The following is a 15,208-nucleotide window of genomic DNA, read 5'->3' on the forward strand; positions in this document are numbered from 1 at the left end:
AACCCCCCAAAACTGTCTCAGCTGAAGGCCTAATCCTGCTTCCCTGCAGAGTCCAAGCACACTCACTTGAGCCTCCAATCAGCTTTGGCGGTGCCATCTTGTAATCAATGACATTTGTGTGGACCTGCCCCCCCCTTCAAGCGTCTTCTTTGTGTCTCCTCTGAATTAAGGAACTAGCCCCATCTAGCCCCAGAGCTGGTCTCCTGCAGTCCCAGCACTAGAAAAATGGGGGCACCAAGCATCTTATCACTAGTACCTCCCAAAAGTGATGTGTTCCCCTGCCTAATTTGCTTCTTCCAGGGCCAGCCCCGTGTTCAGGCAATTCTCCCTTCTCCTGGCCTAGCTGAGTTAATGGCTTCTTGCTTCCTTATAGGTTCAGTCCCTCATAGTACTGTGGACCACCCATCCACTCACTCATTAAAGGAGCTCTACCGGGTCTGGCCGAAAACGCCATGATTTCCCCCAGTGCACAGCAGGGGGTGGCCAGTGAGGGACTTGAATTTGCCAGAGCCCAGCCTATGCAATGAAAGAGGAAGAGAACCCCATCCCTGCCCCCATGCCCCACTCTGCCACCAGCCACCAGAGCCTGTTTTGCAAACACTGTTTTATTGTCAACAGAACCTGCCTGGAGCAGGGAGAGGAGGGGTCCACTCTGCCCCAGGAGAGCTACGGACAATGGGTGTCTGGGGTCTGTGGGAGAGAGGGGTCAGTGCAGTGAGAACAGCTGGGGCCACCACTGCTGCCTGGAGGGTCTGGGGGGACAGCTGGGGCTGCAGGAGCTGATGAAGAGTTGGGTCTCGGCTCCCCCTGGCTCATCTGCAGCAGGCCAGTGAGGGCGATCAGCTCTGGCCCACTGAGCCAGGCAGTGGAGCAGCTCTGGGAACGGCTGGGGAGAACCCAGGGGGACATAACAGGGGGTGGGAGCAGCAACTTCAGGGAACCCATCACCTGAGGAGAGAGGAGGGAAGCGTTCCTGCCAGACCTCCAGGAAGGAGGCTGGGGTGAGACCAGCAGAAGAAAGAGCTCTCACCTGCTGTGGGGCCTCAGACAGGTACAGGGGAACACGCTGCCCACAGGGCAGCAAAGGGTCGCACAGAAAGACATCTTCTCGGCACATCACCGGGAGCCCTGGGAGAAGAGACTTCTAGGGTTGGGCTGGGGCTTCTTCCCCCACCCCCACCTGCCAACCCTGGTCCCCTAGGAGTTTGTTCAGTGTGGCTCCCAGCCTGAGGGCACCAGGGTGAGTACCTGTATCCTGCACTGCCCACTCTCCATTTTGAGGCCCTGTTCCAGGGCTCATGAAGGTCCGAGGCCTGATACCCCTGCTGGAGGCTGCCTCATACAGTGGCCAGAAGGAAGGATGACACAGTGTGCGGCCTGTGAAGGAGGCACCTGACCCATAGCTAGCCCCCTGAGGAGGAGCAGGACAGGACAGTGAGGTTTAGCCCTTCCCAAGAGGTCCCTGCCATGTGAGCCAGAGTTCCCCCAACTCACCCACACCAGCTGGGGTCCTGATTTGGCCTGGTAGTTGGGGTCCCAGGGCGCTAGCAGACTCATCCTTGAGGGAGCCACCTCCCGGATCATCTGGGGGGAAAGGGGAACTGGGGGGACACTCGAAGGGGTTAAAATAGGCTCAGGGGCAGTGAGGTCTTGGTGGGGATTAGAGGCAGCAGGCCCGGTCCTACCTGAGGATCTCAGGGAATGCTCAGCGTCAGGGATCAGACCCAGGTGGTGGCAGGGTGGTAGCTCCTCTGTCTGTAGCTGCCCTCTCTGGGTCCAGGATGATGTGAGGGCCTGGGGCTGCGGGCTGGAGTGGGAGGCACTGAGATGCTCCAGTCAGGCATCCACACTGCCCGTCCCCATTCAAGGATTTCCTGAAGCCCAGGGGTAAGGCCAAGGGTGCCTGGTTTGAGGGAGACTGCCCACATATCCTTCCATAAGGACAATGGAGGCTGCTCCACCTCCTGTAAGGGGCCAGGCCACGGCACAGAGGACCCCCCAAATCGGATGTCCCCCAGCAGTGCCAGCCAAGCCCCTCACCTGTCCTGTGGGGGTGTTCCTGGCTCCCCCAGAGCTTCCTCTCCAGAGCTCCAGGCCTCGCCCTGGTCACTGCCCTCCAAGGGGCCTGGCACCGCAGGCACCTCCTCTTCAACCGCGCCCCACCGCGGAGGCGGCCAGGGCAACATGCCGTGGCGTCACCGAGTATGGGTGGTGTGGTCGTGCCCTTCCCACGTTCCGTAACCCACAGTGGCACTGCCCTGTCCCTGGCGTGAGCCCACCTTCAAGGGCCTCGTGAAGACGCCATCACTAGACTGCTTCACGTCTCGCCCGCCACGTGGCACGCGCCCCCACCCCCACCCCCACCCCCACTGGGATACCGCGGGCGCCCCCTGGCAGCAGGGCGGAGAGGTCTGCACATCTGGCTGTCTTCAGCCTGGAGGCCTGTGCAAGGCACAACAGGACTGGGTGCAAACCAATCTGAGATGCTCCCACAACACCCCCGCCCACTCACAGATACACTCACACCTGAGGGCCACCTAGAGGGCAGCTGGCTGTCTTTATTATGCTTGACCCTACATATGCCAGGCCTTCCACCCAGACCCTCAGCTGCCCAGGGAGGGCCAGCACAGCAGGCTGCTGGGGCCCTGGGCTCAGGGCTAGGCCGGAGGGCACCCTCACCAAGTCCTCGTCAGAGCCCAGGCACATCTTCCATTCACGGAGCCTGGGCGGTGGGGCCCTGTGGCCTACCGCTACCCCTAAGGCCGTTCCAGGAGTGTGTGGATAACAGCAGCGATGTGGGGGAGGCCCCTTCCTGGGGCCCCTTCCTCTTCCAGGATGTGGTGGGGCTGACACAGGGACTCCTGGGGGGAGGGGCCCAGGTTAAGTACCCCCTTGTCAGCCCCTTCACTCGGTTTCCCTGCCCTAGCAAGGTGTAGGAGGTAAAGATCAGGCGCATCCTGGGTAGACACTGTGCACCCAGGACTTGGGGACAATGAGATGCAAGGAAGCTGCCAGAGGATTTAACAGTAGGGAGATGACACAGGGGTCCAGTCTCAGGAGCCTGTCATTCCCAGAGGGAGATGCTGGAGCAGGCAGGCTGGCACACAGACCCCTGTCAGGGTCACTACTGGGGCCAGCAACAGCAGGAGCAGACACAAACAACACACACACAGGCTGCCACAGTCTGTACAATTTATACACAGAGACAGGGACCCACCCAGCCTGGGCCCTGCATCCCTACAAATATAGAGTTATCTCTACAAAACAGAGATAATTTAGCCCCCTGGGGCAGTGTGGGGGGAGGTGAAGGTGGCGGGCACAACAGGAAGGGAGAGAGTCAAGCTCCTGACACCCCTCTGGAACAGCAAGTGCAGAGATCAACGGCATGAATCAGCACTACAAGGATGGGGGCTGCTGGGAGCTGGAGGAGGGAGGCCAGAGGCTGGGGGCCCAGGGTCTGGGGGTACCAGAGTGGGGCCTCTGACATCAGTGTCTGTGAAGGGGGTACACTAGTGTCTTTGGTAGGGGCTGAAGGCACCACTGGTGGGGGTGAAGTTGAGCAGGAGTCTTATAAATAGAAATAGGAGGGGAGAGGATGGGGGGAGGGGTGACTTCAGGTCCTAGGAACCCAGGAGCCGAGTGTAGGTGACATAGAGCAGCAGCATGAGGACCACGTAGAAGATGATGAAGCCACTCAGACCAGAGGGGGGCCAGAGGGTTGGGGGGGCCTTGCCTCCCACCCGCTTCACGACCTCCAGTGCAGTCTGCAGCCCCTGGGCAGTACCCTGGAGGAGATCTGAGGGCGAGCACAGGTCAGCCTGGGGAGGGAGAGTAGGGTAGATGGACAAGGACAAAGGACAGACGTCAGCAGCAGCAGCAGCAAGACAATCTTTCCCAACCCCTGTCCTCATATGCCAGGGCCAGACCCACACCAACATGCAGGCATGCAGGGCAGGGGCCATGTGAGGGGGCATGGAGGGCAGGGGGTATGCAGGGCAGGGTGCATGCAGGACAGGGGCATGCTGACATGCATATTCCTGGGAGCAGATCCCATGAAAGGAACCCCACCATCCATGCAGAGTGCTCAGCTGAGCCCAGGATGCTACCACTCTTTAGAGAACAGTCCCCATACCTCAGGCACCCCCATTTTTCGACAAGCTTCTAAGAAACTCTCCACATTCTTCCGAGACTTGAGGGCACTGAGTTTTGGCTGGGGGTGGGTAAGAAAAGAAGATAAGAGGAAAGGCCACAGGCAACCCCTGTTTCCCTACTTTCTGCCTTGCCCCGTACTGACCACAGCGGGTGAAGGCACATGAATGAAGGGCACAGAGCGGGGTCGTAGCTGGTTGGCCAGCTGACAGAGGATAACCCCATTGGCCAGAGCCTCAGCCAGGTCCTCAGGCAGGGGCCGCTGCAGCTGTGACTCAAGGATCTGAGAGGCAGGGGAGAGGAAGAGGCAAGTCAGGGATGGCAGGGAACTTGGGCCTGCTCCTTTCCATCCTCATGGGAAGTACTAGGGAGCAAAGAGGACGTTGAGGGAGGCCTGAATCCTGAGAAAGGAAACCCAGAGGTGCCAGGCAGATCCCAGGCCTCCATCCACACAGATCCCACCTCTGCTTACTTGGCGCAACTGAGCCATTAATTCTTTCTCATCCGGAACCTGGGGGGATCGCCGAGTCCTCAAGACAGAGTCTGGTGAGGAAGGGCCTAGGAGGAAAGGGGAGAACAGGAGTATCTCTATGGACTCCATGGACTTTGTGGCTGGGTATCCATGGTCTGACACCCACACCTCCTGCCTTTCTGCTTATGGGATTTTCAACACAAAGGGACAACAGACCCAGAGAGATCCTGGGAAAAAGGGTGACACAACCCAGCGGTTAGTCCTGGCTAGTACTGAGTCAGTGCTGGAAGGGTGGAGAGACGCACCTGAACCACTCTGAGAGGCGGAACGGAAGAGGAAGCTGTTTGGTCTCTGAATGGAGCCGAGCGGCCGGGGAGCAGGTGCTATTGCTGGGGTACAGAGCCAGGTACAAGGCAAGTGAGAGAGATATCCATTCAGCATCCCACTCTTTCCCCAAGCCACGAGGTCCCAACCGGCCCCTCACCTACACACAGACTCCCATCCTCTTCCCAAAGCCCTGTCGCACCTGGTCCAGCTACAGGAAGGGGTTCCTGGGAGGTGGAGGCAGGAGTAGGGGCTCCCTGTCCCCCTGCAGCTCCCAGTTGGGTGCCACTGGACTTTGGCATACCACTGAGAAGAAACAGGAGAGAATTACAGAGGGTAATCAGGGAAGGGGGTATAAGGAGACAACTTGGACAGGAAACCTACTTGTATGTGGCTTGAGTAGACAAGGCTGCAGCTCCTCCTCCAGTAGCCCTAGTCCCCAGCTTCAGAAAACTGCAACAGGAAGGAAAAATGGAGTCAGCGTGCCCTGCAGGGCCACCAACCCTAGGGCAAAACAACTCAGGAAGGGCCCGTTTCCATGTATTTCCTGGGCCCACCATCTAGCAACAGCCCCACCCAGACTGTGCCCACACCTGTCCTTCCTGGGTGTACCCCACGCTCCGCTCTGCAGCTGCTGTCGCCGCTCCCGCTCCTGCCACAGCTGCAAGGTGTCTGGGCGCCGCCGTTCCTCCCCTGCTGGCTCCTCTCGCCTGTGAATCAAGACAGGAGAGAGGTAGACCCCAGGGTCAGAGGAAGAAGAGGTCCAGCAGGGGCAGAGGCAGCGTAATGGAGTCGGTTCAGGGGGTTCCGGGATACCTGCTGCTTGGTGCCCTCTCCCCATCCCCTGCCACAGGGCTTAATTCAGGTGGCCGCTGCTCCTGAAGAGAGAACAGCAGAGAGACTAAGGGAAGGCCTGTGCCCTCACCCCTGCGCATTTCCTCCCTCAAACTCCCTCCCTCCTGGCAGAAACACAGCAGCATCCTCACCTCAGCAGCAGCTCGCTCTTCATCCTCTCCAGGGATATGGCTGTCAATGAAGTCAATCTGCTCAGGGTCTCCATCAGCTAGAAAGGCCAGGGCATGTCAGCAAGCAGGGGGCATCAGGACTTCATCCACCACTCCCCTCCCTGACTGACTCCTATACTCACCAGCACCATCCTCCCTCCTTTCTCTGGGGCCCCTAGGCTCCCGGGCCAGCTCTGAGATCCGAAATGACAACTCAGAAAACTCATCTGTTGACTGTAAGAGCAGAGATGCTGACATGGGAGACGGCCTCTCTGCAGGGCTGGAGCTTGCAGGATTTCAGGGTCTACAGAGTCCTGTGTGGGACTGAGATTGGGGTCTGTGGCTAAACCAGCCCTTCCCCAGGACACTGGGAAGAAGGTAGGAAGAGGGCAGCTCCAGCCACCATTTGACACTCTGGGATTCAGAGGTAACAGGCAAAGGGTCCCTAATTCAGAGCTCCTCTCCCAGGAGTGATACCCCAATCTCTTGGAATGGAATTCCTTACCTCATTTCCAGACCACCTCTTGCTGCCACTGTCAACACTATGGAAGCCTGAGTCCAGCCCACCATCATATCGACGTCCCGGAAATAGATCCTCAGCAGGGCTGGGGCCAGCCAAGGAGATCTGGTCAGTTCTATACTGGGCAGCAAGTCCCCTCATCCTCCCCTGAGAAACCAGGGTCCCTGGTGCCAGGAAGGAGAATTAAGTATGCAGGTGCTTCTTTCCATCACACCAAGGACTTACCAGGGACTAAAACTTGGGGGCCGGGAAGGGGCTAGGTCCCCCAGTGCAGACTCACGCTGCCCAGACTCTGTTGACAAGTATTTGAAGATATGAAGTTTCCCCTTCAGACAGATCTGTGTGTGAGGAGGGACACACCAGGGAGTGAGGAGAAAGAGGGTGGCTCCCCAGATCCTGCTTGGCTACCAAAGGGACCCACCCTCACTCCTGCCCAGCCTCATCCCTGTCCCTGTGGTCTACCTAGGCCCACGCCTCACCTGGGCAGGTGGGCTTTGCAGGGGGTTGCTGTCCAACAGAATGATCTGCAGGTGCCTGAGGCGGCAGAAGGAGACCGGGATGCAGGAGACACGGTTACACGAGAAATCCAGACGGACAAGAGGAAGGTCCCCTAGCTCTGGGGGTTGGGTGAGGAAAGAGTCAAGAGTGTGCCCAAGGAGGTACTTTTGCTGACCTCCTCACCCTCTGCTCTGGTCAACTGCTCACCCCTGGGCCCATCACAGTCTCTCCTCTGGGTGCCTCAGGTCATTCCCTCTCTCTCCACTCAGACACAGGCTACCTTCTGAGCTGTGCCCCCTGAGAAGGCCCCCTAGACTTCAGCTCCTGCTTGGCACACACACATCCCTCCTATCTCCTCACCTGCCCACTACACACTTCAGCCAATCCTTCCTTTTCAAATGACAGCACACGACATAAACCAAACTGTGACACTCACTGCTCAAACACCTCCCATGACCTTCCTGACTGCTAACGTTGGGTGGGATGTGCCCAGCTCAGAAGCACCCAGGCCCACCTGCCCTGCACTAACCCTGCGCTGCATCCTGGGCAAGGCTCTGCCTGCCTACAATGAAGGACACCTTTTGCCAGTTCTCAAAAAGGCACAAAATAGATTTGTGGTGACCTTAGACACCATAAAAGTCACAGTTCCCTAGCCCAGTGTGGTCAAGGTTTTGATAACCTGGCTGCACTCATGTTTTCCCACCTTACTGCTCACCCCTCCAGTCCCTCAGCTTCTGGGCCTTTCCAAAAAAAAAAAAAAAATGCTTATTTAAACCCCCAGCCTCCTTCTTTTTCTGAGACAGTCTCTATCGCCCTAGATAGAGTGCTGTGGCATCAGCCTAGCTCAAGCAACGTCAAACTCAGGCTCAAGAGATCCTCTTGCCTCAGCCTCTGAGTAGCTGGGACTACAGGCGCCTGCCACTATGCCCAGCTAGTTTCTTCTATTTTTAGTAGAGATGAGGTCTCCCTCTTGCTTTAGCTTTCCCTGAATTGAAGCAGTCCACCAGCCTCAGCCTCCCAGAGTGCTAGGTGAGTCATCACACCTGGCCATTTGTACTCCTCTTGACTTGGAAGGAAGAGGACTGAAACAGGAAGGGGTGGGAGACAGGCAGAAAAAACAATGACCACCTAACTTCTCTCTTGTTCTTCAAACCAAGTTCACCCCTTTTTCTTTCTTCCTTTTTTTTTTTTTTTTTGCAGTTTTTGGCTGGGTCTGGGTTTGAACCTTCCACCTCTGGCATATGCGGCTGGTGCTCTACTCCATTGAGCCACAGGCACCACCTTTTTTCTTTTTGAGACAGAGTCTTGCTTTGTCACCCTTGGTAGAGTGCCGTAGTGTCAAAACTCACAGCAACCTCCAAGTCATGGGCTCAAACAATTCTCTTACCTCAGCTTCCTGAGTAGCTGAGACTACAGGCGCCCACAACAACGCCCAACTATTTTCAGAGACGGAGTCTTGCTCTTGCTCAGGCTGGTCTCGAACCTGTGAACTCAGGCAATCCATCCACCTTGGCCTCCCAGAGTGCTAGTATTACAGGCATGACCTCCATGCCCAGCCACCCCTTTTTCTTTTGAGATGTCATCACAGCTCACTGCAACCTCCAACTCCCAGGCTTAAAGGATCCTTCTGCCTCACCCTTCCAAGTAGCTGGGACCAAGGGTGCGCCACCATGCCTAGCTAATTTATTTTTGTAGGGACAGGTCTTGCTATGTTGCCCAGGCTGGTCTCAAACTCCTGGCCTCAAAGTAATGTTCCTAGCTTGGGCTCCCAAAGTAGTGGGATTATAGACATGAGCAACCATGCCTGGCCTACAAAATCATTCTCTTCCTGGGGTGGGGAACCTATGGCCTTGGGGCCATATGTAGCCGTCTGGATTCTTGAGTGTGGCCTTTTGACTAAATTCAAATTTTACAGAACAAATCCTTTTAACAAAGGGATTTGTTCTGTGAAGTTTGGAATTGGGGCACACAGGTCCTTCCCAACTAGCCCTGGCCTGCCTTTCTAGCCACATTCCTGCTGGACCGTGTTCTCTCCCACCTCCACACTGCTCACATGGTGGCTCCTCTGTCTGGATGTGGAAGGCTGGAAACATCTCCTTCAAAGGCTGGGTCCTGCTGCACCTGCACCCGCACCTCCAGGTATAGTTTTCTCTATGTTCCCCAGGCACAGCCAGTGCTGCCTCCCCTCCAGCTGTCAGGGCTCCTTAAATATCCCACCCTAGCACTTCCCTCTAAATGTCTTTCTCTTCCCCATTAAGCCATTAAATCCTTAAGAGACAGCCCTAGATCTTAGTCACACTACTTACATCTACCTAGTGGCCACCTAAAACACAGGAAGCACAAACACAAAAACTAAAATACAGGAGGCACATACACAGGAAAACAATGCTGGCTAAATAAAAGATGTGCCTGCTTTGGAGCAGAGGCTATCAAATGTTGGTGCATATCAATTAGATTCTTAAATAGGGCTGCTTCAGCTCCAGCCTGTGACCCCAGAATCTCTGGTGAGGAGTTGAAGGGCATCACCTGACTCAGGTGTTTCAGGGTTCCTGCTGGGGTGAGAGGTGATCTTGGTGACTATGAAGTCCCTTTCAACCTTGAGATTCTCCCTGGAGCTGATGCACTTACCTATTCCCCTTTTTGTGCCAGTTCTGTTTCTCAAATAGAGCTAAAAATCCATGCCTTGCCAGCTTCAGGGGATTGTTATAGTGAAGACCAAATATGATGGGCGGGCACCTGTAGTCCCAGCAACTTGGGAGATTGAAGCAAGGAAATCACATGAACCCTAAGAGTTTGAGGTTGCTGTGAGCTATGATGCTGTACTCAGGGTGACAGAGTGAGACTCTGCCTCAAAAAAAAGATCAAATACGATCATTTATAGTTTGTTTTATATACTGCAAAACTCTGGGCAACTAGAGCAGGATTCTTCTTTGAAGATTCCTTGCCTGTGACTCTCAAGGAGATACATTGTAGGTCTGGACCCAGTGGCTCATGCCTATAAACTCAGTACTGGGAGGCCAATGCAAGTGGATTCCCTGAGTTCATGAGTTCGTGACCACCCTGGGCCAGAATGAGACCTTGTCTCTAAAAACAGCCAGGTGTTGTGGCGGGTACCAGCAGTCCCAGCTACTTGGAAGGCTGAGGCAAGAGAATTGCTTAAGCCCAGGAGTTTGAGGTTACTCTTGAGCTTTAACGCCACTGCACTATACCAAGGATAACAAATAAGACTCTGTCTCATGACAGAAATAAAAATAAAGAAGATACATTGTTATCAAGTGAATGTTTATGTCCCCCCAAAATTCATGTTGAAATCCTAACCCCCAAGTGATCGTATTAGGAAGCAGAGCCTTTGGGAGGTAATTTAGGTCATGAGAGTAAACCCTCTTGAATGAGATCAGTGCCCTTATAAAAGAGAAGCCAGAGACTGTCCCTGCTCTCTACCATGTGAGAATATGATGAGAAGTCAGCATTCTGAAACTCAGAAGAGAACCCAGCCATAGCAGCATCCCGATCTTGGACTTCCAGCCATCAGAACTGAGAGAAATAAATTCCTGTTGTTTATAAGCCACTCAATCTATGGTATTTTGCTATAGCTGCCTGAGCTAAGACAATACACATACACCTCCCCTCCAGTTCTTCACTTTTCTCACCATCAGGCAAGGTGCTGAGCTGGTTCCTCCGAACATTGAGATCTCGCAGGGAGGACAAGCTACACAGCTCTGTGGGGAGGATCTGTAACTCATTGCTGCTCACATCCTAAAATTGGGAAACCAGGTCTTCAGGTCGTCAGAAACTGCCCCCATCTCTGGCCACCTGCTTTTAGTCCGAGCCTTTCCCCAGCCTCCCCCCAAAAGGTCCCTGGTGCCTGACTCAATACCCCCTTTTCTCGTCCCATTTCCCATCCTCACAAGCTGTCTCAGGCTTCCCAAGGCACCGATGTCAGGAGGCAGGGCTCCCAGCTTGTTGTTGCTGACAATGAGTACCCGCAGGGGCAGCTGGCAGATGTAGGGTGGCAGTGACGACAGCTGGTTTCGGCTGTGGAAGGGAGAAAGGGAGTGGGTTGGCTACTCTAGGCATGGCATCCCAGCACTGCTCTCTTCTCAGAACTGCTGGGTACTGTAGATTGGTAATTGAGGCTAAGAAACTCAAGCTCCCCTCTCTCCCTGGCTCTGCCTCCCTACCTGAGGTTGAGGTAGGTGAGGGCTGTGAGATTCCCCAAGGCCGGATTCAGGCATCGCAGGCAGTTGTGGTAGAGGCTCAGGCCCTCCAGGGACACCAGTTGGCATGCTGCCTCAGGCACCTCGGGAAACCGGTTCCTGGACAGGTCTAGGGGAAACAAGTGTCAGAGGAGAGTTGGGGAAAGGCCTCTAGAAAGAAAGACCTTGAATTCCCTTGAGCTAGCTGCCTGGCTCCCTACTCCAGCAGATCTAAAGAATCAGGACTATAAACCTGGGTTCCTAGGAAAGATAAAAAGGACTTCTGCAGATTGGAGCACATTCTAAGCAAGACCAGAATGGCAAAGGGAAGACAAAGGCCATAGAGTTACTGAGCTGGTGAAGCCCAGATTTGGGTGTAAGGGAGTCATGAATGCTACCTTCAAACATACAAATAAAGAGCTATCCTAGAAGAGTGGCTAGATTCTATAACTCTTGTAAATTCTTACAGTCCCTGTGTTCTAAGATGCCAGGAGAGATGGAAGGCAAATAGTCATAGGAGATGGTCAGCACCCATAAGAAAATAGCAAGGTGATAGGCTGGGAGTCTCCAGGAGAGAATATGTGGAAAACCCCTCGATGAAGACCATTGGGAAAGCCCATGCCTCCTTAAGGGCCCTACCTTAACCTATCAACATAAGAGAGAAACCAGCCCCTATGAATAGCAATCTAGGTGCAAGGAACTATGAAGTTAAAGATCTCCAAAAACTGGGAGGGAAAGGCAGAAAAACCAAGTTGGAGATGGGAGCTGGTATCCTCAGGTCCTTCCCATCTTGGTTTCCCTGTGCCAGAACTGGCCTCCTCCCCACCTTCTTCCAACCCCATTAGCCTTCCTCTACTTCCCCTCTTACTGACCCAAACTTCAAGAGATCAGCACCTTTGGAGAAAGGAAAGGATGGAGAGGAGGGCAGAGTTTATTTCTATCCCCTTATCTCCAGCAATGACTGGCTATCCCAAAGCCAGCAGACAAACCTCATGTTTCCCCCCAGTCTGGAGACACCGACTGCTTGGACCTCCAGAAGCCTGTGTTGCAGTTTCCTCAGCTCAGCCTTTACTGAGAGGGGCCCACGGCCTGCTGGGAAAGTCCCATAGACCTTGGGTGAGCTTTTTCAAAGGCTTTCCAGAGGGAGAGGTAAGCAAAATTTGACAGGAAGGGAAGCTGGGATATATCCCCCAAGGAAATGAGTCTTGTGACAGGAAATGAAGGAGAAACAATCTGTCAGGTTCTGTCTCTGGTAGACCCTGTGTTTACCAGGGTAGATCACAGCATGGTGCTCCAGGAATCACTTTCTTTTCTTCTCTGCCCAACTCTGCTGCACACAGACAGAAGCCCTGGCACAGGAGATGTCAGTTCCAGTGGTGGTGGGAGGATTGCATATGGTCCTCCCACCCTTGCCCTCCACCTGCCAGCTTTCTCTGTGCGTATGTATATGTGTGTGGACCAAAGAGGTGGAGACCAAGTTCTAATGGGGTAAGCAGGTGGTGGGGGCAAAAGCTAAGAGCGGAAGGGACCCAGGCTGGAGAAGGCAGGGCATGGGGGCACAGGATGTGGTCTGTGAGAGAATGAACCACACTTCTCCTTTGCTAGAGCAGCCCCTCCCCCACCTCAGAATTCTTCCTATCAGCCTCCTGGGAATGAAATCCAAGGGGTATCAGCTACTTGAGTCATAGGGAACATGCAGGGAAGACACTCAGAAAGAGCTCAGAGAGCAAGAGGAAAGGTTCATACTGATTCGGGCACCAGAGTGCTGAAGCTTTCAGTCTGCTTTGGAGGGCAAGGAGATGTGGAGAGCAGGGTATGGGCAACTCTTATGTTCTTGTCACTTCCCTTTTCTGCCCCAGGGTAGGAGCAACCTTCTTTGGGAGAGGAGACAGAGGAAAGAATTCTGGGCAAGACAGACCCCACCTGGGCTAGAACCTGGGCCTGGAAGGGACTGAGGATTCCTGTGTGGACAGCAGGGCAGAGAAGGATCTCAGGAAGCTGGGATCTGCCCAGTCTATCACACAAGCAAACTCACAGGAGCACTGGCTGCACCCTAAGCCGGAATGTGCTGGGAAGGACAGCAGGAGGGGTAGGACCTGGGAGGGGCTGGGGAGTTCTGGGTAGTTTTCCCCAAGAGTCCACTCACTGAGATAGAGCCCCAGGGAAGTAAAGAATAACATTTGGTCTTTGTCAAAAAACAAGCAAGGGGGAGGGGCAAGGGAACAGACAGCCAGTGTCACACAGCTGCCAAGGTCAATCTGGAGCTAGGGGTTGGGGGGTGGAGGGACTAAGACGGATGGGAATAGCTCCTAGGGCTCACCCATTCCCTGAACTCACTCATCAAGTACTAGAAAAGACAAGTGGAAAGGATTAAACAGGCCCTCCCCAGAACAGCAAAGGAGAGAAAATGTCTGTGCCTGCCTGAGTGTGCAGGTGAGCAGGCACCTGCTTGAGGTGAAACGCACTCCTGCATCCAGCCTCATGCCCCTCCACCCCAGGATGAGAGGAGGAGGCCTCCTCACCTCCCAGCCTGGGCTGGGGTAGGAATGGGGAATGTGCTCCTCCTCCCCTCTCCTGATCCTCACCCCCCAGCTGCCGGGCAAGGTCTTAGGTTGCCTCTTGAGACACCCCCCTACACCCATCCCCAGACACAAATATGGAAGAAACATGATTAGAGGGATCCTGCTAGTGAGGGAGTGGAAGCATATTTGCTGGCTGAGCAGCACTCCCACCTAGAAGATTAAGATTTCCTTCCTTTCTGCAACTGCCTCCAGTATCTCCCCTGAGGAAAGAAACTGAAATGGGAATTCTAGGGTCCCCATGAGGTCACAGTTTCTAAGGTGACCTCACACAGCAGGAAAGAAGAGTCGTCTCAGATAAGGGGGAAGGCGGTTCAGAGATAATAGGCGGAAGAACCCAGGGAGAAAAGCGTTAGGGGAGGTATGCTTGCTTCTTTCCCATAAGCTGGCTCTGTGAAAAGTGAGAGGGCCAATGACCTTAGGGTGTGGTCTACAGTAAAGTAAGCAGAAACATCAGGTGTGAGGGGCAATCCATAGGAAAGGGGTGCCCCAGGCTGCTCGGATCTTAGTGGAACGGGGGAAGGAGTTGGAGACGAGGAGGAGGGAGAGAAATAAGTGGTTAGAGGAGCTCCCCGGGGATGTTTTATGGGTCCATCAGAGATGAGGTTGAAGAGGTCATGCAAATGAGGCAAGCGGGTGAGAGGCCAGCCCATTCTACAGGTGCGCAGATATGCAAATAAAAAGAAGAGGGGGGTAATCTCTCACAACGCTGGGCCAGAGACGCTGGGCGTTTTGCGCAAACTAGAAGTGCGTTCACGGCCTAGGAGTTTTTAAAGCAGGGAAGAGGTGGTCGCAGGCTTATGCCTATCAGGAGGAGTCGATGGCCAGGTGAGTGGGCGGGCCAACACGACAGCTGGGCGGGGAACAAGCGGGGGCGGAGCTATGCAAATGAGGGTCCCGGTCGGGCCCTGGGCCCGTGCGCACTTACCAGCCTGGGTGATGTCTGACAGGTCGTAACTGCGGGCCGCGCCCCGGGGGAAGTGCTTCAAGCGTCGGTTAGACAGGTTCAGGGTTCCGGTGGCCACGGCCTCCTCTAGGGCCCGCTCTGCACTGCGGCTCCCGGGCAGACCCGGAGACCCTGGCACGGAGGTCGTGGCCGCCGCTTCCTCACCACCCGCAGCAAGAGGAGCCGCTACTGCCGCCGCCATCCGCTCCCGGCGGCTCCTGCCGCTTGACTGACGGGACCGGCCGTCCCTCCTTCCCTCTCCCCCTCCCCCTCCTTGGAGCCGCCGTAGTCGCCTCAAGGGGGAGGAAGTGGGGTCAGGGACCGAGCGGACCAATCGTGGTCCCGAGGCGCGTCAGAAGCGGCTAATCAGAATCCGCCGGGGGGTGGGGCCTCCGGCACAGGAGTCTGGCGAGAGAAGGGAGGGGGTCTAGACTGGAGCGCTCGCCAACGGCCGTCGCTCCAGGTCGGCCCGCCCCGCGCAGCCGCATCCAATCACAATGCTTAGGGCTGGAGATGGAGC

The 15,208-nt window shown here is 55.2% G+C and overlaps 2 protein-coding genes across 7 annotated transcripts; both read right to left on the bottom strand.

Moving 5' to 3' along the window:
- Nucleotides 1–593: 593 nt before the first annotated feature.
- Nucleotides 594–2,338, bottom strand: SAP25 (Sin3A associated protein 25). 3 transcript variants are annotated; one of them, XM_053558054.1, is made up of 6 exons: nt 2,041–2,336; nt 1,686–1,807; nt 1,495–1,601; nt 1,249–1,411; nt 1,031–1,128; nt 594–948 (listed from the first exon to the last, which is right to left on the bottom strand). In XM_053558054.1, exons 1-6 carry the CDS (start codon nt 2,184–2,186, stop codon nt 667–669), a joined length of 918 nt encoding a protein of 305 aa, XP_053414029.1. In that variant the 5' UTR covers nt 2,187–2,336; the 3' UTR covers nt 594–666. The 3 variants fall into 3 exon arrangements, with proteins under 3 accessions (XP_053414029.1, XP_053414028.1, XP_053414030.1); XM_053558053.1 differs by having other exon boundaries at nt 1,495–1,807; nt 2,041–2,338; XM_053558055.1 differs by having other exon boundaries at nt 1,495–1,584; nt 1,686–2,183.
- Nucleotides 2,339–2,625: 287 nt separating this feature from the next.
- LRCH4 (leucine rich repeats and calponin homology domain containing 4) lies at nt 2,626–14,952 on the bottom strand. Of its 4 annotated transcripts, none has more exons than XM_053558043.1 (18): nt 14,671–14,952; nt 11,149–11,293; nt 10,876–11,002; nt 10,618–10,723; nt 6,949–7,085; nt 6,750–6,807; nt 6,455–6,633; nt 6,093–6,183; nt 5,932–6,008; nt 5,762–5,823; nt 5,539–5,655; nt 5,330–5,398; nt 5,148–5,251; nt 4,927–5,010; nt 4,622–4,707; nt 4,295–4,432; nt 4,133–4,210; nt 2,626–2,861 (listed from the first exon to the last, which is right to left on the bottom strand). In XM_053558043.1, exons 1-18 carry the CDS (start codon nt 14,888–14,890, stop codon nt 2,757–2,759), a joined length of 1,983 nt encoding a protein of 660 aa, XP_053414018.1. In that variant the 5' UTR covers nt 14,891–14,952; the 3' UTR covers nt 2,626–2,756. The 4 variants fall into 4 exon arrangements, with proteins under 4 accessions (XP_053414018.1, XP_053414019.1, XP_053414016.1 ...); XM_053558044.1 differs by having other exon boundaries at nt 6,455–6,554; nt 6,695–6,807; XM_053558041.1 differs by lacking the exon at nt 2,626–2,861 and adding an exon at nt 3,179–3,818.
- Between the last annotated feature and the right edge of the window lie 256 nt (nt 14,953–15,208).

This window comes from Nycticebus coucang, chromosome 12 (assembly GCF_027406575.1).
Source record: "Nycticebus coucang isolate mNycCou1 chromosome 12, mNycCou1.pri, whole genome shotgun sequence".
Classification (NCBI taxonomy): Eukaryota; Metazoa; Chordata; class Mammalia; order Primates; family Lorisidae; genus Nycticebus; species Nycticebus coucang.